The sequence below is a fragment of the Penicillium roqueforti genome (genome assembly GCF_015533775.1).
Source record: "Penicillium roqueforti strain LCP96 04111 chromosome Unknown scaffold_17, whole genome shotgun sequence".
NCBI lineage: Eukaryota > Fungi > Ascomycota > Eurotiomycetes > Eurotiales > Aspergillaceae > Penicillium > Penicillium roqueforti.
The window spans coordinates 234,614-259,248 of NW_024067581.1; the positions used below are offsets into that span (position 1 = coordinate 234,614).

At 49.9% G+C, this 24,635-nt stretch overlaps 10 protein-coding genes across 10 annotated transcripts; 4 read left to right on the plus strand and 6 right to left on the minus strand.

Moving 5' to 3' along the window:
- Nucleotides 1–412: 412 nt before the first annotated feature.
- Nucleotides 413–3,622, minus strand: LCP9604111_6452 (putative plasma membrane H(+)ATPase; the record flags this gene model as incomplete). Its single annotated transcript, XM_039074375.1, has 4 exons — nucleotides 413–2,119; nucleotides 2,169–2,885; nucleotides 2,947–3,170; nucleotides 3,220–3,622. The coding sequence occupies 4 exons, from the start codon at nucleotides 3,620–3,622 to the stop codon at nucleotides 413–415; spliced, it is 3,051 nt and encodes a 1,016-aa protein (XP_038927502.1).
- A 1,390-nt stretch (nucleotides 3,623–5,012) lies between these two features.
- LCP9604111_6453 (glutamate--tRNA ligase GUS1) lies at nucleotides 5,013–7,348 on the minus strand (the record flags this gene model as incomplete). Its single annotated transcript, XM_039074376.1, has 4 exons — nucleotides 5,013–6,420; nucleotides 6,477–6,563; nucleotides 6,626–7,011; nucleotides 7,088–7,348. 4 exons carry the CDS (start codon nucleotides 7,346–7,348, stop codon nucleotides 5,013–5,015), a joined length of 2,142 nt encoding a protein of 713 aa, XP_038927503.1.
- A 157-nt stretch (nucleotides 7,349–7,505) lies between these two features.
- On the plus strand, nucleotides 7,506–8,517 carry LCP9604111_6454 (mitochondrial 54S ribosomal protein uL1m; the record flags this gene model as incomplete). The annotated part of the gene is made up of 3 exons (XM_039074377.1): nucleotides 7,506–7,744; nucleotides 7,808–8,372; nucleotides 8,425–8,517. The coding sequence occupies 3 exons, from the start codon at nucleotides 7,506–7,508 to the stop codon at nucleotides 8,515–8,517; spliced, it is 897 nt and encodes a 298-aa protein (XP_038927504.1).
- A 171-nt stretch (nucleotides 8,518–8,688) lies between these two features.
- On the minus strand, nucleotides 8,689–9,622 carry LCP9604111_6455 (COG2 family protein; the record flags this gene model as incomplete). Its single annotated transcript, XM_039074378.1, has 2 exons — nucleotides 8,689–9,558; nucleotides 9,608–9,622. 2 exons carry the CDS (start codon nucleotides 9,620–9,622, stop codon nucleotides 8,689–8,691), a joined length of 885 nt encoding a protein of 294 aa, XP_038927505.1.
- Nucleotides 9,623–10,110: 488 nt separating this feature from the next.
- On the plus strand, nucleotides 10,111–11,316 carry LCP9604111_6456 (uncharacterized protein; the record flags this gene model as incomplete). The annotated part of the gene is made up of 1 exon (XM_039074379.1): nucleotides 10,111–11,316. The coding sequence occupies one exon, from the start codon at nucleotides 10,111–10,113 to the stop codon at nucleotides 11,314–11,316; it is 1,206 nt and encodes a 401-aa protein (XP_038927506.1).
- A 461-nt stretch (nucleotides 11,317–11,777) lies between these two features.
- Nucleotides 11,778–13,012, minus strand: LCP9604111_6457 (NMT1/THI5 family protein; the record flags this gene model as incomplete). Its single annotated transcript, XM_039074380.1, has 4 exons — nucleotides 11,778–12,449; nucleotides 12,506–12,655; nucleotides 12,714–12,885; nucleotides 12,978–13,012. The coding sequence occupies 4 exons, from the start codon at nucleotides 13,010–13,012 to the stop codon at nucleotides 11,778–11,780; spliced, it is 1,029 nt and encodes a 342-aa protein (XP_038927507.1).
- Nucleotides 13,013–13,941: 929 nt separating this feature from the next.
- LCP9604111_6458 (glycogen [starch] synthase) lies at nucleotides 13,942–16,270 on the minus strand (the record flags this gene model as incomplete). Its single annotated transcript, XM_039074381.1, has 4 exons — nucleotides 13,942–14,077; nucleotides 14,128–14,323; nucleotides 14,383–15,745; nucleotides 15,815–16,270. The coding sequence occupies 4 exons, from the start codon at nucleotides 16,268–16,270 to the stop codon at nucleotides 13,942–13,944; spliced, it is 2,151 nt and encodes a 716-aa protein (XP_038927508.1).
- A 1,654-nt stretch (nucleotides 16,271–17,924) lies between these two features.
- On the minus strand, nucleotides 17,925–18,196 carry LCP9604111_6459 (uncharacterized protein; the record flags this gene model as incomplete). The annotated part of the gene is made up of 2 exons (XM_039074382.1): nucleotides 17,925–18,059; nucleotides 18,110–18,196. The coding sequence occupies 2 exons, from the start codon at nucleotides 18,194–18,196 to the stop codon at nucleotides 17,925–17,927; spliced, it is 222 nt and encodes a 73-aa protein (XP_038927509.1).
- Nucleotides 18,197–18,322: 126 nt separating this feature from the next.
- On the plus strand, nucleotides 18,323–19,528 carry LCP9604111_6460 (uncharacterized protein; the record flags this gene model as incomplete). Its single annotated transcript, XM_039074384.1, has 1 exon — nucleotides 18,323–19,528. One exon carries the CDS (start codon nucleotides 18,323–18,325, stop codon nucleotides 19,526–19,528), a length of 1,206 nt encoding a protein of 401 aa, XP_038927510.1.
- A 617-nt stretch (nucleotides 19,529–20,145) lies between these two features.
- LCP9604111_6461 (uncharacterized protein) lies at nucleotides 20,146–20,450 on the plus strand (the record flags this gene model as incomplete). Its single annotated transcript, XM_039074385.1, has 2 exons — nucleotides 20,146–20,238; nucleotides 20,289–20,450. 2 exons carry the CDS (start codon nucleotides 20,146–20,148, stop codon nucleotides 20,448–20,450), a joined length of 255 nt encoding a protein of 84 aa, XP_038927511.1.
- Nucleotides 20,451–24,635: the final 4,185 nt, after the last annotated feature.

Sequence of the window (24,635 nt, forward strand, 5' to 3'; positions counted from 1 at the left end):
CGATACCCTATTTAATCTTTCCCTTTGAAGCTTGGAAAATTGCACCATTATTGTTGCTTTGTGTCTTCCACAAATGCGATCATACAATGAAGACACTATTGGATTGGACTCAAAATATATCTACAAGCTGACAGGTATCATATGGTTTCCATCTATAGTAACTGATTGAATTCAAAAGAGATAACTAGAGGTATTTGAGCGCCATTAGGATACTTGTAAGCAGATTCAACACATTAGAGATTAACATAGACACCCTCGTGCTCTTGTACGTTGCCCCCCGAGAACACGCCATAATAATAACGTTCACCATCGACAATACCTAATTAGGCCAGGAACAGAACGAAAGACAACTTTCAACATCCAATGATAGTAAGATCCGGACATCATACCTTCCACTTGATATCCCACCCCTTCACTCAGCCTCCTCCTCCTCCTTGGTTGTAGCCAAGGAGAACCGGCCCTTCGTGGCGCCCGATTCCTCGTACTCAACCGTAACACGAGACAAGTGAGCAAGCAGGTTCTCAATTCTGATCTCACCCTTGTCGCGCTTGGAACGACCCAGATTATCGAGCCACTCAATCTTGTTCAAGATGAAGTATACTAGAGCGATAACAATCGAAACACCAAGCGAATAACCCCAGATTCGAATAACAGTGACGATATCGGTCCAGCCATTTGTGGTCTCAACAAAATGGTCTGCGGGCTTGGTTGGCATGGTTTGGTTGGTAAACCAACCGAACAGACAGTAGATCGTAGCCAAAGCGTCGACGCCGAGGATAGCGACTACCAGGTGGATTGATGGCCATGTGTCGATGCCGCGAGTGACGAAAATTAGCCAATTCTCTGTGAGTGCCACTTCCAAAAAGAGGACCTCTTGAATAGATCCCCAGTTTTGGATAATGCCTCCGTTCTTCAGGAACATACTTCCTCGGATAACCCACGTACCCATGGCGAGAAGCACACCAAGAAGGCAGGAAATGACCCAGATTTTGGGAAGTTGCCATTCCACAGGTCGCAGCTCGAATGATGCATGGTCATAGGCAACTGCAACGGTCGCAAGATCGGCGAACAATGCCAGGAAGACAATAAGCTCCACACGGATGCTTTCATTGAGGATGATCATCGAAGTCACGAGGTAGATCTCAAGGTGCAAGCAGAGTGCAATGCGGTATTGAATATATGACTTCATGCGGTGAAAGATTTGACGTGCGACCTTAATAGAGTCAATGATAGTTGAAAGACCAGGCTCGAGGAACACGATGTCTGCTGCGGACTGAGCGGCTTCCGAGGCACCTTCGACGGCGATGCCACAATCGGCTTTTTTGAGAGATGGTGCGTCATTTACACCATCGCCGGTCATAGCGGTCAAGTGCCCTCGTTCTTGTAGCATTTGTACGACTTGGTATTTGTGTTCCGGGAACACTTCGGCAAAGCCGTCTGCTTTTTCAACGAGATCACTAGCCATGGCACCGCTCAAACCGCCGTGGATTAGCTTGTCTGAGTTATACACCTTAGTACCCAAAGCCAACATCTTGCAGGTTTCTTTCGCAATAGCAATAGCATCACCGGTAAGCATCTTCACGCTAATACCGAGATTCTGCGCTTCGCTGATAGTTTGAGCGGTATCTTCTCGGGGCGGATCAAACATAGGGAGCATTCCAAGCAGAGCCCAATCTTCGCCTTCTTTCTGAACAGCAATACCGAGAGAGCGGAAGCCTCGATGCGCAAATTCTTGGGCTTTGGCCTTGTATAAGTCAGCTGTCTCCTTAGAGCAGCTTGTCAATTGAAGCACGGCTTTCGGAGCGCCTTTGGTGCAGGTATACCGAATACCGTCACAGGTGGCAATAGTGACAATGCGTTTTGAAACCGGGTCAAAGGGCGTGAAAGTTTCGGTTGACCAACCCCGTCGCAGGATTTCTCGTGCTCTTGGATATTGTCTAAGCGCCAAAATTGTCACTTTATCAATCGGATCGAGAGATTCAATATTGTGCGATGACGCGAGAGCAGCAACGGCAAACATCCAGTCCACGTCGACGCCTTCAGCTACATAAGGATCACGAATACTCAGTTTGTTTGCCGTGAGTGTACCCGTCTTATCCGAACACAGAATATCGACACCCTAATTCGCTGTCAGTATCTCATAATAGTCCAATTTGACGCAGACTTACGGCCAGGGATTCAATTGCAGTCAGCTTTTGCACAATAGCTTTCTTCTTTGCCAGATAGGCAGCACCGACAGCCATGGTGGTAGTGGTCACAACAGGTAAACCGACAGGTACACCAATGATCAACAAAGACAGAGTGTAGTGAAGCAAAGTCTGCTGACCAGGTGAAGCGATAGGAATATGACGGAAGAATCCACCGATCCATGCAGCAAGGATCCAGGCCATAACGAGAATCAAGAGAGATGTTCCAATATTGTCCATGACAAGTTCGAAGTGACCAGCGCCTTTAGCAGATTGCACCATAGTTGCAGTGCGGCCAACGAAGGAAGTGGTCGCAGGCGTTTGAACGACAGCATAGGCCTTGCCACGCTTACAGCCAGTTGTATAGAAGATCATATCTCCCATGTAACGATCCACAGCTAGCGACTCGCCCGTGATAGCAGAGTGATCACAAGCTAAAATAGGATAGCCACGTCTGCGAGCCTTCTTCGCCTGGTGTTCGTCTTTTTCCTTGGCCTTGATCTCGCCTTCTCCGCCTTCTCCGTCTTCGCCCTTACCCTTATCGGTATTGGTTGGGTCTTCCTCTTCATCAGACTCGGACCCTCCACCGAGCATACCCTGCTCTTGAAGCTGGTTGAACTCTTCCCAGCCATGTTCATCCTTGACATCACAGATGACTCTGGAGTCCGCAGGCACGACTTGACCTTCACCGACGATGACCTAAATGATTGATAAGAAGTTTGCGTATACCAATGTTCCAGCTCATCCAAAATAGACTTACTACATCGCCTGGAACCAACTCCCGAGCAAGACATTCTTGTTGAGTACTGTCACGAATGACCTGCGCACGCAGGGCAATATCACCCTTGAGACTCGCAACAATATCCGCAGCCTGCTTCTCCTGATACCAGCCCACTGCCGCGTTCAGACACAGGATACCAATGATCACACCAAAATCAATCCAGTCCTCTAGACCAGCAGCAAGCAGAACAGCCAATTCCATGACTATGCTCCAGTCAGTGCGGTAACCAAGGGAGGAGTTATATGCACTCACCGTAGAGAATTGGTCCTTGGAAGTAAGAAAGAATCTTAGCAATAGGATTTTCCTTCTCGGATGTCATCTCGTTCCAACCAGCCCGACGCCGACGGATTGGCACTTCATGGCTAGAAAGCCCCTCTCGGACATCCGTCATGGTCCAATCATCGGGAAACTTGCCAACCTCCCCCTCGACCTTTTTGACGCGGACCTGATGCTTCTTCCACGGGGCATACCAGACTCGTTTCTCGACCAATTCGCCCTGTTGTTGATCCGCCGCAGCATCCCGGAACGTCGAAACGTACTTGACAAGCTTGCCATACTCGTCCAGACTGTTGTAGTCCCCGCTCAGAGATGCCCGGGAGATACGTGAGCTCCGGCGGCGAGTCTCGGCACGTTCGGCTTGACCGTCGCCGGACATGTTTGGCTTTATAAATCAGATCATAGTCCTTCCGGTACAAACAAACCAGATAGGCACATACCTTTCAGGAGACAAGATCTGATAACGAAAATGAATGCACGAAGCAAAAGGGGAATATGAAAATGAACAACAATGATACTAAAGAAAAAATGAACTTTTCCAATGTTATATTCGCAGTTCGGCACCTGCGGGATGTCAAGTATTGAAGATGAGTGCAATTTTATCTGGAGTAGAAAAGAAGAGAAGTAGCTAGGTAGCGTAGCGAAAAGATCCAAAAGAAATCATGCTGACGTCGAGCCAGGAAGCCCTCGGGAGAGACATCTCGCATGTATGCTCATTGTTTTGGTCTTTGTACTCGGTACTTGAAGGATGATGAAACCAGGGACCAAAAGCCGGGGAACCAGGTCTCGAAAGGGACGAGCCGCGGATAACCCGAAGAACTCCCGCTGGGTCTTGATGCATAGAACATTGGTTCGACCAATCTAGATAAAGCCCATAACATCATAGTCGGCTCTAAGATCGAAAGAAGCTAGTGGTCCAAGCAGGTACCCGAATTGACTTCGAGACAAGGGCATTCACCTATGGATCGTGGAAGATGTTTCCTCGGCGAGGGACATCACGACGATGGGAAAGGGGTCCAGGTCGTGTGTCTGCGGCTGTAGGACCTTGTGCTATACTGATGTTCCTACAGGCATCAAAGGTCTTATGCGGAGATGATCATCGATCAGTGCATCCAGCTATGGCGGGACACGCATTGGGCGTTGAACACCGTAGCTATAATACCATTCGAAGCTATGAACCAGAAAGATCCGGGGTGCTCAATCAAGCATAGGTGAACGAATGAACTAGGCCCGTTTCTGCTGTAGAGGGCGAGCGGCTGTCCGGATGTCAACTGAAGCAGCAGGTAACCTGCGACGTCATGCGCATCCATTCCGCTGACAGCCGGCCGGCGGAGTTTACATCCATTCCACGCCAATTTTTCTGATTCGTCAAAAGAAATCATATGGTCGGAAATCGAACCGAAAGTATAAGATGGTTATGAGCAACTTGCTAGCGAGATCGTTGCAGTGGAGCTCGGCCACACGTGACCCTGTTCAGCCCTACACGCGCCATTACAACGCTTCCCAGAACTCCCCGAACTACCCACCCAGAGCGGGTATGGTATCATCCGATGACCTTTACCTGCATTCAAATCCCATCCGAATGCCCTAACAAAAAAAGCACCTGGATAATGCCACCAGGTGCCCTTTCGCCCAAGGTAGCCCTTCGTAGATGCACAGAGGATCTAGATTCATTTTACTGAACGCAAGTGGAAGCGTATAAACAATCTTTCATTCTTCTTATCATGGATCACTCATAAAACATGATTCAAGCATAACTGACACAGTATCTATTTGGTCTTGCCGGAAGGAATATTGAAGAAGACTGCAGGCTTACCAGGGGAGTAAGCACGGTCCACGCGGTAGTAGCCCTTACGGTCGAACTGAATGATATCGCTCTCCTTGAGATCAGCGACGTTGCAGTCGGCCAGACCCGCCTCACGGAACTCGGTGTGCAGGTTGAGGAAGTCCTCCAGGACGTCATCCTCACCGAGAGAATCCTTGGTCAACAAGTGGTCAAAGTCGACCAACTCGACAGGAACTAGGTCCTGTCCCTCGGTAGCAAGCCAAGTCACCTTCTTCTCGGTCTTCTTGACATCGCCAGCCATGTGCAGCTCGAGCTCAAGATCGGTAATGATGCCGGTCTCGGGGTTCGTTGTGATCTTGCGCACGATGGCATTGCCCCAGTTCATAAGAGTGATCTCCTCGTCCGGCTTGAAGAGCTTGACATCCTCCTGCTCGAGAATGATCGAGCTGCTGTAGACAACCTTCTTCATACCGACGGCGGCGTTCTTAATGTGCTTAGGCTTTTGCTCGCTGTAAGGGGTAGCAGGGCCACCAATCACAGTGGTCTTCACAACGTTCTTGGTGAAGATCGCGGTGTGGCGTGGGGCAATAGGATCAATGTATTTCTTGTTGGTAGCCCAGATAAGACCCCAGTCGAAGTTGGTCACAGCCTTGGAGGGGCCCTGCTTAAGGATGAATTCCCGGAGAGCAGGAATGGTCATACCGCGGCGACGGATACCGCGAATGGTGGGGAAGCGGGGATCATCCCAGCCCCAAACGAGACCAGTCTCGACCAGCTTGGTGAGCTTACGCTTAGAGAGGAGGGTGCGGACGAAGTTCATGCGGGCGAAATCCCACACCTGCACGTTGCGCAGCTTCATAGTATCCAGCATCCACTGGTACTGGGGGTTACGATCGCGGTACTCGATAGTACGCAGAGCGTGGGTGACACCCTCCATCGAATCAACGATAGGGCAGGCAAAGTCGTAAGTCGGGTAGATCTTCCATTTACTGCCGGTGCGGTGGTGAGGTGTTGGGTTGCATCGGTAGATGACCGGATCACGCATGGCCTTATTGGGGCAGTCGTAGGAGATCTTAGCACGGATGCACCAACGAAGACCCTCTGGGGTGCTGTTCTTCATATCCTCAAGATGCGCCAAGCTTTCCTCGGGGGAAAGATCCCGACGCTTGCTAGGCAATCCGTCCCATCTCTGGGCAGCCATGGTTTCTTTATCGGTATCATCTGCGTAGGCGTCGCCCTGTTTGATGATCTGGATACAGTAGGCGTACAACTCGTCGAAGTAGTCACTAGTGTAAGTCAACTTGTTAGGCTTGATGCCCATGAGCGCAAGGTCCTCCACGATGGCATCCTCGAACTCTTGCTTCTCGTTCGAGGGGTTGGTGTCGTCGAATCTAGTACAAGTCAGTTCAGGGTCCTTGGTTTTGTTTGCTATTTGTCTTCAACCAACCTCAGAAGCATAGTACCGTTGTACTTCTCATGCGCAAAATAGTCGTTGAGAAGAGCGGCCTTGGCGTGACCAATGTGGAGGTATCCACTACATTAGAGCGAACGATATTAGTCTCAGATAGACCAAACAAGAATTGGGTCCCAACTCACGAAGGCTCGGGAGGGAATCGGGTAACGACACCGTTCTCGGTGTTCTTGAGCGCAATGTCGTAACTGGCGCCCTCCTTAGACTTGGCCACCTTCTTCTCCTTAGCAACTGCGTTCATGGATTCCACAGCGGCGGGAGCCCAGGGGCAAAGCTCCTCAATGAACCTAAACCAGCGGGTAAGGTTCACAAGGGATCCCTTCTTCACGGCCGCAGTGGCGACACGATTGCCTCGGATAGCACCCCAAAGGGCAATGTCGGGGGTCGACAGAGAGTATCCGACCACGAACGAGCGCATGAGGAGGTGAGTATCAAGGCGCTGAAGCACGGGATCGAGGGCCTTGAAATCCAGGATGGTCAGGGAATCCAATTGAGAGATCCACTCAGTCTCCTATTGCGAGGAATAGTGTTAGGGTTATTTCGGTTCCAAAAAAAAGACTCGACCGCGGGGTAGTGACTCAACTCACCACCTTGGAATCTTTGCCAGTCAGGAAAGGGAAGTGCTTAGTAAGTTCCTGGATGACATTGGCAGTACCAAAGACAGAGTTGGAACCACTAGTGAGCTGCACGATGGCCTTGTCGCCATCCTGGAGAAGAGCAGTGTCCTCATATGTGATGTTGATCACGGGGGTGGGACGGGCCTCATTGATGGAGGTGACGATGAGAACCGCAGGCAGAGTTGCCGCCTGGTTGCCACGAGTGGCCACTTTCAACTCGTATTCAGACATGGCGCAGAAGTGTAGTGTTAGGAGCAATGTGAATTTCTGGCGGGGGAGTCATTATCTACAGTCCCCGTCCGGAGCCACATTTCTCCGACCCCGACTGCTTTCCGGCAGAAAACAATTGCTTCATCCAGCCGATCAGCTCAAATCAACGCTTGCCAACATGTCGTCCTCCGGCTCGGTACTGCCCAGTGCGGCACGAGGAATCCTATCATCATGCCGGAATCCGCTGCGAAATTCATCAATCGCTCCCGTTCTCTCGACTTTCCAGCAGGTCCGAGGTCTCAAGCACAAACCAAAGAAGGGGAAGGAGCAGCCTACCAAGAGCCGCAAAGCACCCCAGGAGTTCCGGCAAGCCAATTTGAAGGATATGCCGCAGTATTCACTGTGTGATGCTATGCGGTATGTACTGGACACAGATGCCAGCCAATAGCGGGCCATCAATTGACACCTTCCTTTCTGCAGGTATATCCGGGCCATCGAAGTCGGTCGCGAACCCACCGTTCAAAAATACGAGCTGCACATCCGACTGCGGACAAAGCGCGATGGTCCCGTCATCCGTAACATGCTCCGATTCCCGCACGCCGTCCAGACCGAATCCCGCATCTGTGTCATCTGTCCTCCCGGTTCGAAAGCGGCTAAGGAAGCGCTTGCTGCTGGTGCCGTTCTCGTCGGTGAACAAGAAGTGTTCGACGCCGTCAAGGCAGGCACTATTGAGTTTGATCGCTGTCTCGCTCACCCGGACAGTTTGCCGGCATTGAACAAGGCCGCGCTGGGTCGTATCCTCGGTCCTCGCGGTTTGATGCCCAGTGCGAAGACTGGTACCGTTGTGGAAGATGTGGCTGCGCGAGTGGAGATGCTCCGTGGTGGTACTGTGTACAGAGAGCGTGATGCTGTTATCCGTCTGCCCATCGGGCAATTGGGCTTCTCTCCAGAACAATTGCGCGACAACATGCGCGTGACCCTTGACCAGATTAAGAAGGATGCTTCCGCGCTGACCGACCGTGTCAACAAGGAGGTCTACGAGGTGGTGAGTACTTAATTGATCCTTCTTGTGGAAAAATCTCTAACAACACCATCAGGTACTGAGCTCGACGAACGGACCCGGATTCTCACTCAGCGGCGAGTTCCGCTCTGACGCCTCTCCCCCAACCTCCGCCTTGGCCGGCATGTAACATACTCAATTTTCTTATATCCTTTGGCGTGTACAAATTTATTGTTTTATTAGGAAAGGACATGGTGTATCATGGTATCATTGTTGAACTAGAACTTTATAAGACGAAACGCCGACGCTATGTATGCAAGCCAGTGCCGATTGCCAATTTCCAGGAACATGCACGTTGTTTTTACAGCTTGAGGTTCTTCAGCGCGGCAACGGCACTGACGTCCTCACCCATAAGCTCGTAGAGGCGCAGAACTGCCATTGTTCTAGCGTCACGTTTGCCCTGTTTACCACCTGCCGTGGCCTGCTCCAAGGCAGTTTTGAGATCCAGGAGCACTGTAGACTTGATCTTTGCGACTCGTGGTTGCTGCGCAAGCAGGAAGGGATGCTTCTCGCCGACCCGGGCAGCTATCGAGGTCAAATAGACAAATTTCTGCGCATGACGTTCCATCCTCTTTAATGAAATTGCAGGTGTGCCATCTGCTAGCTCATAATCCTCGCTGTCTTCACTCTCGCCGCCGTACAAATCGGACTCTGTATCTGATTCGTCCGATGTGGCATGTTCTTGCGATGACTTGTCCTCAATCATCAAACGGTGTTCCAACTCCTCCACCCGATCTGCATAGTCCAGCAGGTCTTTGCCAATGTCGGTGTTCTTTCGTAGTCGCCGCTTTTCGTTCAACAGCTCTTCCACTTCCTGGCGTCGCGCCTCGACCTTGTCCCGTATAGCCTTGACGTCGCGCTGGAAAGAAAGTACGCCGACTTTTACACCTTCGACTTTCTCCTCTCCTCCGCGGAGCGCGCTGCCCAACGAGAGAAAGTCCTGGTAGTTCTCATTGACAAGATCCAACAGCTCCTTGTTCAAGAATTGCTCCAGTCCCCGCAATTCCTGTCGCAGATCCTCGAGGCTTTGATGTCGGTTTGTCAATGACGAGAGGAAATTGGCCGGATCGAAGTCAGGGGCGAGGAATGAGGTGCGAGATAGCGGTTCCGGGAAGGGGAGACCAGATGGGTCTTCATCGAAGTCGGAGGAGGACCCGTCGGAGTCGCCGAACTATAGGTCGGTTAGACGAGGTACCAATTTGAGTCACATGGGTTCATACTTGGAACCGATTCATGGTGCGTTCCGGGCAGAGCGTGAGCAATGATGAAGGAACACTTGGGAAACGTGGTGGTGTCTATGCCTCGATATAGCTTACATGCCTGTTGAGCGTGTCATCTTCATGTTTGGAAAATTCATTATCAGTTTGGCTTTGTGGCCCAGTGGTTAAGGCATCCCGCTCGTATCATAATGGTGCAAACGGGGGGGTCCCGCGTTCGACTCGCGGCAGAGCCATCCTATTTTTGGCTTTTTTTGCATAGTGTACCTGAGGTGCCTGAACCACATTGACAGCTTTGGTGGTCATCAGGGAAGCTGTCCACCCCTCGGATGATTTACATCAGACAAAACACTCAACGCATGTCGGTGAATATGCATTGCGCATCCGACGTGGATACATGCGAAACCTAACCCTCTCAAAGTCCTGTCCCCTCCCAGAGCGGGGTCGGTGTCTGCGCTGTCTCCTGCATTACACGTAGCTGTGCGCTACCGCAACCGGTACAGAAGATGGAGTCGGAGACATTGCCCAGTACAAGGCCTTCGTCTTCCCTACCTCGACAAGCATGGCCCCGACTACGATCCCTATCCCATGCTTCTCAAGTTGTGCCCGCCGTCGACCCCTCACACCAGACAAACCAACGGTACCAGTCCATCGCCGAAGACCCCACCGCTGCATATCGTGCTACGGCTTTGCGCCAACTAAACGGTACCCCGAGGCCTGCATCCCGTCCTATTCGAGTCGATAATCCCTCTGCCCGGCGCTTGTCGACACCTGATAGAGGCCCTGTGCTAGTCAGGGCGTATTCGGGCGATGCGCAGAATAGATCTACACGACGGTCTACTATGCCCTCGCGTCGGTTCCTCTCGTTTTCCAGCTCGAGGAGCTCGCCTCCCACGCGCCCGTCCCAGTCTGATGTCATATTCCCGACGGATAAGGACTTCAGTATTGAGAGTATACTGCAGGCCATCGAGCCTGATATCCGTGGCACTCTGGATTCCATTGCTGAGATTTGTGGGCGGAGCAAGCTGAGTCTTTCCAACGAGTACGGGAGCCACATCGCGCCTTTGGGTGAGATCTGTGCTCCGTCGAGTGCGCTGGGACCGGTCGAGGAGGCCGGGCCGAGTGAGGAACGACGTGCCGATGACAGCAATCCGGTCATTGTCGACGAGGACGCTAGTCCGACTGATTCAGCTCAGGATATGCATCCATTCTCCTTTCATCGGTATCTGGAAAACCTGCGGCATACTGCATCTATGCAGGAGCAGAGTGGTACACTTGACCAAATAACTCAGCAGCCCCATTCTCCATTTTCTCCGGGCATGGACTCCGCAGCGGAAACTATTGTGCCTATCGCCCCGGTCATACCAGCGACCCCTTTCACGCGCGAATTCGCATCAAGACCCAAGCATAATGGACGTGATCTACTTGCGAAGAATGCTGCTGCTGGCAGTGGTAAACAGCAGTCATATCAGATGGCGACACCGGCTGTTGTTTCGGAGGTTCATCTAGAGGCGATTGCAAATGATGGATCCTCCGAATCCAATATTCTCCCGCAGTCCGCTCTCGGCGGGGAAAGCTCGGGTCCGGAAATCATCCAATCCCTCATTGGGTGGCTGAAGTGGGCTGCCACTATCGCTGGGCCGGAATCCAGTCCTGCTTTGCAGTCCGCGGAGAGCCGGCTGCGAGCTATGCTTGATCGATCAGGCAATTAGGGTCTCCACTGTGCCTTGATCACGACTCATGTTATGAGACATGATAATGACTGATGTTTACGATCTTGCAAACAAGATTCACGATACTATCGACACATCTCAACATGGTTTTGTTTCTAACAGGTTATATTCGAAATGTCGGTTTGTAGACTTTTGGTAGTATACTTACTGCTGGGTATTTCATTCTGAAATTTGCCTAGAAATATTGCCTGGGAGGATCAAAAGAAAATATCCAAATTATTAGCATCCTACGTCATCAAAGGATGTTCGCAGGATGCCAATTATTCTTCCCTGTTGTACTCTACGTCCCCAGAATGACTGGATTTTCGCCACATTGTTTACAGCAAAAGTGATACCAATATAGCGAGTTTCAATTTGACTCGAGTAATGGAGGCTAAAGAGTGAAGCCTAGGACAAAAATCTCCAAGAAGTGCCATCGGCATTAAAAGCCCAAGGCAAAGTTAAGCGGAAGCCTTAACCTCAAGACGCTTGAAACCACCATCAGCAGCAACCTCCTGCTGAAGTGCAGCCATGCGCTTCTGATCACCAATAGGATCAGTAGAGTCAGCATCCAGACCCCAAGAAAGGAACTTATTGGTGTAGTTCGCGACGAAGTCCGCGTCCAAGATGCGAAGTCTCTTTCCATAGTTGGTAACCTTAGTCCAGTCCCGCTGAACATTCTTCAGATCGCGCGAGAAGTAAGCAAACGACCGCTCAAAGATCTTGCGGTTGACATCCGTGCCCATGATCGGCTTGACGTCAATGTACTCGGCGTACGCCGCCGCAGGATCAGCGAGGACGTCGTCCGTGGCGCGCTTGACGGCGCGCATGAATGCAGCCACCTTCTCCGGGTTCGCGGCGATGAAGGCGTCGTTCGCGATGTACAGGATCGAGCAGAAGCAGCAGCAGCCCAGCTCGGCGAGCTGGTCGATGCGCAGCATCTGGACGTCGCTGCGGGGTCGGTTCTGGCCGGCGAGCCATTCTTCCAGTTCGACCATCTGCACGTTCTCGAGACCGATACCGGCGTCGATTGTGCCTTGGATGATGGCTTTGGTTATGTTCATTCCGCACCGCACGGCTGTGTAGTCGTCGGCGGTCATGCCGTAGTACTTGGTGAGTTCGTCGATTTGGATCTGGGGTTGATTGTTAGGGTTTGTTTGGAATTGAGTGTGAGGGAGGGAATTCATACCTTGCCGAACTCGCCAACGTATCCGATTCGCTTGCCTTTCAGCGAGCGGAAGTCCTCGGTGATACCGCTGGACTTCAGGTACACGACTCCGGTGAAGGGCTCGTCGAGGAGGGAGCCGATGGAGGTCACGGGGAAGTTGCGGGCCTTGGCCTGAACGTGGTATTAGTATGGTTGGGGTGACTATCATCTGCGGGGAATGTATACGAACCGCCAGGGTGTGAATCATGGCCTTGAAGCCCATGTCGACCTTGCCGCTTCCGATGATCTCGGTGACATCGGAGGGGTCATTAGGCTCGAGCAGAGCGACCTTGAGACCTTCATCCTTGAAGTAGCCTCTGGCCTGGGCGAGGTAGAGGGGGGCGTGGTACGGGGTCGCGTGCCTTTGAGAAAAAAAAAAAACTTAGCCAAGTCGAACTACAAGATCGAGCACGGGAAGCCCGGAAGCTCGGATTCTGGAACAATGTCAGCGTACCAGTTGGTCAAAAAAGTGATCTTGTCGGTAGACATGATGGCAGAAATATCAAGCTATTGAAATACTTCAATTGGGTCAGCATGCCAAGAGAGAACGCATCCAGCTCTACTCTACCCATGCTGTTCTCCGTTCAACCTATGTATTCAATTGAACGGAAAGCAGCAGTGTGAGTAGAGCCAGACACAAAACACAAAACAGGGGAACAATCAAAGTCACGCATGTCCTTTCGCTAGTATTGTCTAGATCAAGTTTTGACAGTATAATCTCAGAACAGCCAGCCAGTCGGTATGGGAAAAAGAAACCCAACACACTCCAGGAGACTGGAGTAGGTTTATAGTTCTCCCCAATCGACTGGCTGGACCGAACACCTGTCATGCGAGGGCAACGACTGTTATACGAACAAATACCTTGATCCATCTCTTCATCTTAGCGAGGACAAAGTCCTGCGACCCAACGGGGTCCTGGACGTGCGCGGCTCCATTGGAGAGTCGTACCGATGGTAGACGTGAGTCGAGTTGGATTGAAGTTGGATTGGAGTTGAGTGTAGGAATGAGAGAAGATGGAGGGGCAGGAGGGGTAGAAATACCACGCAGAAATACGATGAATCATACGAAGTACTTCGCTAAAGGCTGGGGCCGGAATAATCGACTGTGATTGATCAAGTTCCTAACTCTATACTCCGTACGGAGTATTCACGCCGGGTTAGGATGCAATAGGATGCAAGTGTCAAGTGGATAGAGTCGGAGTTCATCCCTCCGGATTACAACGGATATCCTCGCAACGTATAACTTCCATGTGATTCAGTTTAATTAAAGAACAAACATAGGCTTCAGATGCACTGCTAGGAAAAGATCATATAAAGCAGAGTGATTAAACAAGTACAGATGACGTCACGAGCAGAGTGTCCACTCCAAGGGCCAATTGTGAGGTTGACAGCTAAGCGACAGGGTTTCAACACCCTCAACTAGTCTGTCCGATATCCGGCGTCGGACCCTTCGCGGCCGTTGACCGATATACTGTCCAGTGGGGACGATGAGCGTTCGGCCATCTTGCGGGTTCGCAGTGTGAGGGGGAAGTGCTCTTCGGGCTCTTCCTCTTCACTATGGAATGTATTAGTATTTGACAACATCAATCATACAATGGAACTTACGGCAATTTCCAGGCAATATAATCCTCAGTGCTCAATCCCTCGTGGCCTTCCTGCAGAGAGGCAAAGTCACCGGGAGTCATCATCCCGGAGCGATCCCGGGGAGATCCAGGAACCGAAAGCGGGCGGGAGAGCTTCTGCTCCGTTCCTCCAATGATATCGAAGTAGTCCTCTTGGCCCTCGAAGGAGGAGGGATAAGCTGTAAAAAAAAAGAATTAATCATAATCACCGACAACACAAAAACGAACTGCAACATACCTCTTCTCAATGCCAGCTGACGAGCCTTGACATATTCCAAGCCCATTCTTTTCCAGTCGAGCAGATCGCTCAGGCGCTCCGTACGGTTACGCTGGTTAATGCGCTGGCGACGACTCTTCTCCGTGAAGTTGAACATAAACTCGGTCAGTTGGTTGACCGAGTCGTCAACGCCCTTGGAGCGACGGTCGACGATGTAAATTCCGTAATCGGACGAGTTTTCAATCAATTCCTCCATATAGCAACCGAATCCAGACAGATTGGTGGTGATGCTAGGCACACCCATCACGGTACATTCGGCCGGTGTGTATCCCCACGGCTCGTAGTAGGAGGGGAAGACACCCAGATGGGTTCCGCGAACGAAGTCGTCGTAATCAAGCGGCAATACGGGGTTGGCAGAGTTGAGGAATTCGGGGTGGAAAATAACCTTCACCCGGTCGGAGGAGTGGTTGAACAGCTGAACGCGACGCAGCTGGTTCAGGATTGGGTCCTCGTGGTCATTGACCATGTTGTGGGTGACGATAGGGGGCAGACCGGTGCGCTTCATGCCGAACAGGCGACGGCGGAGCATCACACGATCTTGACTGGTGATGAGATCTTTCTCGTCGGGCATGTTGTCGCCCTCCTTCCAGGAAAGGCAGCGCTCATACATGCGCTTGCCGATCCCCTTCTCGATGTTCTCGACGGTGTCGCGCAGAGACTTGACGACGGCCTGTCCCTTGAGCGCTTCCACTGTCAACGAAGAGGTCTGCGCGGGCATAATAATGAACGCGACGACAGTCATCGTTGACCCAGCGGCCTTCAGTCGATGATTGAGGCGGGCCAGCCCCTCAATGAACATATCGACACCCTTGTTGCGGTATTCGTAACGACCGGCAGTGAAGAGATATAGAGTATTATCCAGGTCGAAGTCGTTGTGGCCGTAGAAATGGCCACGAACGAAATCGTTGATCTTCTCCTTGGCCTGGGAGTGCAAGTTCTGGAACTCGTGCATGGCAGAGAATTTCTTGACATTCAGACCATTAGGCAGCACACCATCGGGTTTGCGCTTCAGCAGGTGCTCACTCTCAAACGCAGTGATGTGCGACACAGTGGTGAAGACATCACAGGCATGAGTAGCAGCGCGCTCAATGCAGTAGCGGTGGTAGATTCCTCGCTTCCCGGCCTCCGCATCCACATCAAAGTACTGAAGGTTATTATAGAAATCAACCGAGCCAGCACAGAGGTAACGACCCAATAATGTCGCGTGGGTGGTGAAGACGGTTGTGAGGTCCATATGCCGCTTCTTGGTCAGTGGCAGAGCGACACCAGCCAACCATTCATGGAAATGGGCAATGACTGCCCGGCGACGGTCATGAGCAATGTACTACAGCGAGAGCATGGTCAGTCATGCACTTTTGCCATCTCCAACGTAGACAATATTGCTGGTACGTACCTCTCCCAAGAACCAAGCGACCAGGTATCCAAAGACGATGGCCTCGTTGGTCTCATTGTCACCAGCGGGAGACGGGATGGCCGAGGTGTTCCAAAGATCACCCTTCCACTCGTCCAGCCACCTATAGCCAGTCCCCGTATCAATGAGGAGAACTCGGGGAGCACCCTCGATGAGCCAGCGACCGTAGACGATGTCAATGCCGCGCTCTTTCATGGACTGAATCGTGTCCCGCATGGCCGGGTTAGACGGCGAGAGCTCTTCCACCTCCACAGCAGCCGAAGCCCTGTTGAGAGGGCCGATCATGGTGTACCGCTCGCCATACTCAGCGGTGGTCACAGGCGCTTTGGACTTGAGAACCGAGTAGATCCCGCCTACTCGGTTCGCCACCTCAGTAGCCACCTCGAAGAGCATGTGATTGCGCACATCACGCTTGATGGGTTCACCATTTTCCTCCATTGTGCTCAAGGCCACAGAAATCACAGAAACACAGAAAAGCGAAAGAAAAATGAGACGCGAGAATGGGGGAGGGTTGGACGCAACAACCTTGGAAGAGCTCTTCGACTCGGTCTGTGCGGGGAGAAGTGGACCTTTTGCCTTGGGCTCTTCTGGGGGAGGCTGGGGAGGAGTAGGGGGGCAATGTCGATCGGACTGAAGATGTTGAAGCGAAAGAGATATATTTTAGAGCAGACACAGCAGCACACGGAGTACAACAATTCCCGTTCCTCGTTCCGGTCAAGGGTTTTTCTCCGGACTGGCTGACGGGTGTGACCACAGGACTTTTTGCCGCGAAGAAGTCTCTGTTAGGGAAATCCCACCCGAGACTGAGGAAAAGGGCGTATGATGTGCTCAGGAGATTTTATATTAATCTAATGTCTATCCATGGATACAGGTCTCTTTGCTTGGTATGTAACAGTCGTAGCAGTACCCAAGTGGCATCGCCATCGCCCCACGCCGTGTACTCGCCTCTCTCTCCGTTCTATCCCCGATATTCCCCTTTCTCCTAGGTTTCGCCCGGTTTTTCCGATTATTGGGCACCTGATCTGCATTTATTCGCCTTCAATCCCCGTCTCCAAAGCTCAGGGCCAATCCAATTGCAGTTTCTCTTCGGGTCTGGGGAAAGCTGGAGCCATGATGTCATCTCACATTCTACTCCACTGAACGGCGTCGGAGGGACCCGCCGGAGCTTGATCTTCTACAAATCGCCGACCAAGATGGCCACGAATGGCTTGAGATGGCTTCAACCATCTGCATTTATTGGCGGGGAGGACGCGCGGGCCATGTTGGAGGGGATGATCGTCTTGGCAGTTATCCAATTCCCTCATTGGCGTTGAGATATGCCTATACCGTATGACATGGCAGATGCAAACTACTTTTTTTGTACAACACTGTGTTCCTGGTCTCTACCTAGGTTGCCCCCTGCCTGGTCGGAGGGGAATATCTCCGAGATCCTGCAATGTTTGACCTACCTCAAGGATGCTTCCACCGGGGCAGTACCAGACAATCATGTCCACGATGTTTACGGATAGATTCTGCAAAAGAACCCCAGGATGATGAAGCCGCTTTCTTTTACCCTGCTAGCTGCCTACATGGGTAGGTAGTACAGCAGTTGACTCATCATAGTAGAGACACTTGGGAACAAAGAGCCCATCGTTGACAGAATCATCAACAAAGAACCTCAAAAGTCGCAGACCTCTGTTTGTTCCCATCCTCATTGTAACTGAGATGGAGTCCAGTCCTCATACCTGTAGAGAATGTTGTGTTACTTGCTCGAAAAGCATCAACTGAAAGGCCCATTGATGTCGATCTCGGAGATACCAGTATACCAGTCCAGAGAAATATAAAAAGCTGAACGAGATGAGACCTGAAGAAAGACAGCTTCTGCATCCTCCTGTCCTTCAGCATCTCTCTCTTCTGATCAACCCGACTTCCGATCTTCAATCATCCGTCTCATTAGACATGTCTGAGAAGCAGGCGCGCAAGAGGGCCAAGATCAAGCGTTGGTTGAGAAGTTGGGTATTCACTCCGCTGGGTAAGGTGAGGATCAAGTTGATCAACAAGACTGAACGGAAGCGCTGTCGAAGTATCTCGGACCGTGAGCTCAATTGGATCGTTACTGGATCTTACGCTGATCGATATCCGTCTCGCTTTTATCGGGGCCGCAATGGTCGTCAGTTATCGAGCCCAGCGAGGAAGAGGTTCCTGCTCGAGACTGAGGATAACCTATCTCTGGTAGAGCTTGTGTTTCCTATGTCCACACGGTCAGGGAGTTCACAACACCAGCCTTCTAGACCTGACTTTTGTGACAGAGTCGAACTTGCTGTGACTACCGTCCAATCTGATTATCTTCATGACCCCCGTGGAAGCTGGCGAGGGGGTGAACATTCTGCGCTGGGAAGCATGAATCCGGACTTGGCTGAATTGAGTAGTGACGGTGAAAGGTCTAAGTCAGGCCCCGTTTGTGTATTTGAGGTTGGTAGAAATGTGTACGAGCTTTCCGCAGTTAAGGTAATGAGCCCAAACTTACCTGCAGAGTTAAGTGGTGGAAATCAATCTGGGCAGTCACCTTCCCTTTATGCCGAGTCTGACGGTGAGATGGCCAAATTCTCTGTGGTTGAAGAGCTGCCTCCTCAGCTTCCCGATTTGTATTTCATCCATCAACCCAACCCATCATTATGCTGTCTCATCAGTTCAGCTCTTCAGAACTTGCTCTCACCGGTCCCTTTGGAGAACGGTATCTGCTCCTGTGTAAAATCCTCACACAGTATTGAGCCATCGATTCAACATTTGTCCTCGGATATGTCACGGTCATCCATCAAGAGGGCCAAGCCCCGGATGACCACCGCAGAAGTCCTCATTCGCTATGCAAAGAAAAGACGAGATGCCATCATAAACAATAGGTACATCTCACCATATGCTCCTTTACAACCACGACCACTCCGAATTCGGAAAGATAATAATGTCACCAGCGAACCGCAGCATGATGTCCTGTCCGCCATTCCCGTGGAGACGTCTCATGAGGTGACAGCACCAGTGCATCGTCCACGATACAGTCTCCGCCGTAAGATTTTTCACGGCGCATTACCTCCTCTACCTCCTTCGGCACCTACCTCCCGTCCATTCAGTGGTTCATCCATTCCATCTTCTTCGTCTGAACCAGCAAGACTTAGCTCTCAGGCCCTTGGCATCTCATCCACTCCTGCATCTTCATCTCGACCAGCAACCAATGGTCTTCCACAGTACCCTGACCGGCGAACATCGATGTGCGGTGGCTGCCTAGAAGGACGACACCGTCCTCTCCACAGCCATCCATATCATCGCCATGGCGACAACAACCCGCAATCTGGAAGTCCCCCACTGCCATATCCACTTAGCCCGCGGGAATTCCTAAACCGCCTCCCACCTGGAATTGATTATGTTCCACCTTCGCTCATGGCTGGCCCGCAGTGCCGGCACTGCACGACCCGCCGATCTGGGATCGGTTCTCCCCCAGGATTGGTTGGTCCTCGGGCGTTGAATCGTGTCTCCGTCTCCCTCTCAGACACCGCACCTGACTCGCCTTGGGCTGGCCCTGTAGACTCCATGGCGTTCTATTATGACTCTGATGAGGACTTGCCTTTGCCCGTCGAGTCTGATCACGCCGAGAGTGTTGGTCCATCTGGCTTTGAAATGTGTCTAATTGCGGGATCGGCTGCTCAAAGTCGTAGATACCGTTGAGGGACAAGTTGGTGCCGACATTCAGTGAGGGTCGATCTGGAATACCCGCTTCTTCTTATTACGTTTCCCTAAGTTGGTCTGTGTCAATCTCTTGTCAGACTCTTAATTATGTTAGAATCAATCTTTCGGGCATCAGAACCATCAAAAATCATAAAAATAAATGATTCTTCCATACCAAATGTATCTTTTCACTTAATCTTTTTGGATGTTGCTGGCAGACAACGAAAAAGGAACGTATACAACGTAACCCTAGTATGAAAACGGTCGCATATATATTCCACGCAATGAACAAAACTTGAAAGTTAGTTACCTCACCACAATTCTTTAATAATATCATTTACTAATGGTTCTCTCGATCCATGACCTTCCATTGAATTTCCAGACCCAGTTCCAAGGCAGTTGAGCTAAGATCTTGGTACCCCAACTGCCATGAAGTCATACTCTCCACTATGAGTTCAGAATGTTGTCACGGCCGAACACATCGAAAACCAAATGACTATAAGTATAACTATCAAATACTCCTCTTTCAATTACTACATAACGAAAAAGAAAAAAGAAACCATTCTACATAAAACTACATTTCACATTTCCCTCCTCTCCTACCAAAATCAACCAAAATGGTCCGCGGCGCAGAATACGACAACGGTGTCCCCCAGAGCGACAACCCTATCGAGAACGGTCCCAACAAGGCCCACGGAATCGGCAGTGAGGTGAGATGCGCACCAAGTAACTCCAATTGAACTCTACTAACATTCCACAGCCCGCAGACCTGAGCCGCTCCCACAAGGCTGCCCCTTTGCCAGAGCAGACTGGCTCCGGCCGTGAAGTCCACCCTGGATTGCCTACCGCTGGATCGGCGCATCCCCAAGGTGGTGCTGCACAGCCTGTTTCCCTTGATGAGAAGAACACTGCTGGAAAATAAGTGCGGTGATTTTATAGTATGCGGATGGCGATGACCCTGTATGAGTATGATATTGGTGTTTTTGATATTTTGCATACAACATACGTATTGGATAATGCCTGGAGATTGAGACCTTTCCCTTTCCGTATCATTGCTCACCTCTTGCCGCTTGTTGATCAAGTAAACTGAGCACGTGACTGCTTTCTCCTTCATAGTCTTGCAATTGAATAGTTATCACAACCACAATTACAAATCAAACATAGTAATTAAAAAAACGAATGTCACACCCATTTCAAGCATCTTGGCCAGCGGGCATTCCCGAGGTTCGCCTGTATCCGACCGATTTGGACTCGGAAGAGCTTGCGGATGAGGCCAAGGGGTGGTTGCTGTTCGTACGGGTATGGGTATGGTAGACTATAAGACTGTACCCTTCTTCAATGATAAGGTTGGTATCGACGATTTATCTTACTTTCTGTAGGAAGAATCCCAACCCACGTCAACCCCCGCAGATGCGCTGCATCACCGGCGAGCCCTAATCGAGAGATGGGCCACTGCCAGCCAGGGATTCCGCGAGGTCCGTATAGTTATACCCTAATATTAATGCCTTTTCTAATTTACTCTCTTTTCCCCCTCCTCCGTTTTCTTAAAGTACTTGAGAATGAATAGAAAAAATTACGAAAATACAAACGAGCAGTACAGTCCTACTATCAACGTGCCCCAGGTTATGACTCGGCTCTCGACTACCCTCCGTCCAACATACGGAGTACGGAGTAGTTAGTTGTCAATTCCTCTGTTGGCAACCAGGCTGGTCCGTTGATATATTTTTCCGCTCCGAGACGAAGTTGCTGGTACTTGAGAGCACTGGACCCCCCAGTCAAATCTGTCACCGATGTCTATCATACATACGTATTCTACATCCTACACGGCCCATTGTACGTTTCAAATGCGAAGGAATTGCCTGTCGCTTCACTGGCTTCGGCCTTCAATTAGTCCGATATGTTTCGCGGTGCTTTTTGGCCCTTGTCTTCCTTGCACAGCACTAGAAGCCTTCGTACTGCGCGATATTTTCATCAGGTCACAACAGATTTCGTTACCCATGATGCGAGAGGGAATTTAGTTACCAGGAAGGTGCCTATTATTATTGGCAATCCGGGGGAAACTTATGTTCTGATTGAAACAGGGATTGGCAGTGCACTCCGTGCCGCTAGCCCCTTTACATTTCCTTCCGCGGCTAGTGCTGAAGATAGATGCAAACTTACATTTTTTCATGATTCACAACACTTTGGGTTTGGTAAGTTGTCAGCGAGAGGTTTATATAGCCGATGCTAACAGTTTATTAGGAACATCGAGTTATCCCCGTCTCTATATCCCAAGCCAACTCCCTCGTCAAACAGAATCAAATGAAAGCCCTGCAACTTTGCTCTTAGACGGAGTGATGCACGAGATATTTCTAGATGGGACTTTTGATGGTACATATAATCCAGCTACAAATACTTCCCGTCTTACGCATGCTCATCTATAATGCCTATCCAGCAACTTTTGCGGAGTACGCAAGCGCTACTGCACGGAACCTGAAAAGCGTACTTGACAACCTGAAGGATATGTAATGTTAAGCTTGATTTTACTATAGCCATGTCGGGAATCTTTCGATATAAGACCGTTGAGACGGATTGGCAACATATGACTAGAATCCCGAGAGTAAATGAGAAATCCCAATGTCATCGAGACTATCGGGTCAGTATCATCATAGATCCTTGAAATTCACAACTGGATGTAATATTTTCTAAATTTGTCTGCAAATATGCACAAGTCAATCCATGCACAACATTATGATTCAGTTATCAATATCCCCATCAAGGCAAGCGTGGCGGACACAACACAGTCTTGACTAGACAATGTACAGTAGATAAAGTGATACGAATAATCACTAAATCAACAACAAAGGTTTACATCATGATACACCTCCTTCCCTCCCCTCTAGAGCTAGAACCAAAAGAAAGGCTAAGACGGAGGATTAACGTGCAAAACAATATCAATTTGTGACTATGAATCCCACTTGAAGCTCGCAAACAATAGGACTGGATACTGTGAGCCGCCTAGACACCATTCAAAACATCGATGATGTCGACGGAGAGTAAGAGGCTAGTACTCAGTAGCTGAGCTTCTATACTCCATGATGTCTGCAATCACCAGACCAAGAGGCGATGCCACAGACTTGTAATAAGTTCCTAACTGTTCAGCGGTCCACTGATTGGTAACGACGGCGATGTGAGCATTTTCTAGGCCCTTTTTGTGTAGGTCCTCCGCGAATGGTACCTTTTGAAAGTAGTAGCTTGGAAGACTGTTAAGAATCGAAGCGTTTGTGTAGCCATTCCGAAAGAAAGCAGGCGAGAGGGAAATGAGTCGTATGTTCAAATGGAGTTGTGATTTCCAATAAGCAACCTTACTGATAAACCCTTAAAGACATCAACAGAAAATACGATTTGTAGGAGAGATAGTAATCGACTTCAATGAAAGAGAAGACGCAAATATTTATAGTCCTCTCAGATGCTACCTATCCAAGGCTGTTGGGTTACAGGAAGACTCGTCCTGGTGTTCTCCGGGAGTATTGGATTAGAACGCCGTATTTCAGCAAGAGAGTTAAACTTGCCTAGGTATGCGTACGCATAATGTCCACTTCATCAAGGGCAGGTGATACAATTTTGATGAGATGGGGCAAATATTAGAATTTCATGCTAAGTGACCTTAGATCCATCTCTTGTTTTCTCATGAACATACCGAAAGGGCGATACCCGCCACCAAAATTTCAAGGCGCACGATACTGTAGGCCGATGAGAAAAAGCCTAGACCTACTGCATCCGCTAAACTAGGAAATAAGCTGCCCAGGTCCAAGGGCTGTATCTGACTCTAAGCTACGTCACAATTTTGAGACACATTGATCTGTGTCTGGTCTTAGTTTGGAACATGTATCCTTGACCCACCTCTAAGGGAATCTAAGCATACAAACTCAAAGACCCACAACTCAGACCTCCTATCGACTCCACTTTATGATATAGAACACTAAAATGCGGGGATTCGCCTAGATCTTATACTATGTATATCGATACTATCGATAAAGACCTAAAAGAAAGCTTAACAAAATATTCTATTCCTCGTTAGAATGGATCTCCTAGTAGCCCTAAAGATTATCGTTGCGAGTCAGCCTAGTGAGTGCGGTTCCAGGGCTTTGTCCTGTAATGAAATTGTTAGGACTAGCTACTAGCAAAACGTCCGTTTGCTTGCTTCCAAGAGCTTATCTTCTGTTTACTATGTACGGTCGCCTTAGAAGTCACTTTAAAAGAGAATGTGTTTCAAGCTATGCAGTCGGTTTTCCACTGTGATGCCAACTGAAAGTCTCTCAGAGGACGGATTCGTGGTGCAAAATGGGCAAACCGGGCCATTTATCTTTTACCACGCACTAACTGGGGTTCTCGTAGCTGGGACATCATCTATATTGGCATGAAACATATTTCAAGTTTTCTTGGATAAGCTAACTTCTGGTATCGGCAGCTAGTAATCAAGTCAACTTTTATAACGAGTTCAACGACTATTCGATCCTTACATTTTTTACAATAAATAGGTATAGAACTAGAAATATTGTCGTTGGGATATGTCTCTTTGATTGTCACGCTCATTTTAGTGAGGAGATCGCTATGGAGTGTAACTTCAACTTGACTAAACCATCGCTTACTACACCTGATAAATCTAGAGAACCCCTAAAATGGCTGTGTTAGGATATTAGAGATCACCCATCCCCGTGATCTACTTCCTAGTAAGGCTTACATAGATAGATGCTTCGCTTCTCATATAGAACTTGGAGAAGGACGAGGGATATCCCAGTAGTCAAGTAGGAATATTCCAATGCTTCCTGAATCAGATATGGTATTCCTATACAATTATCAAGCATATCATCCTCTAAGTACGAGTTGTAGATTAATAACCCAGCCTCGCCATTAGGCACCTTATTTGACCAGACCAACCCCCTAAGGGAATATTTTGTGGAGGCTTGTACTCGACAGTTGCGAGAATGGTGCTGGTTCTATCACTAACGCGATGGATTGCCACGAGGGATGGCTCACAATTGCTTTTATATTGGAGATTTTGAGGTCAAGTCACTCTCTATGAGACACGACAAAGAGCCTCTGACCGCAACATAACAAAAAAGAT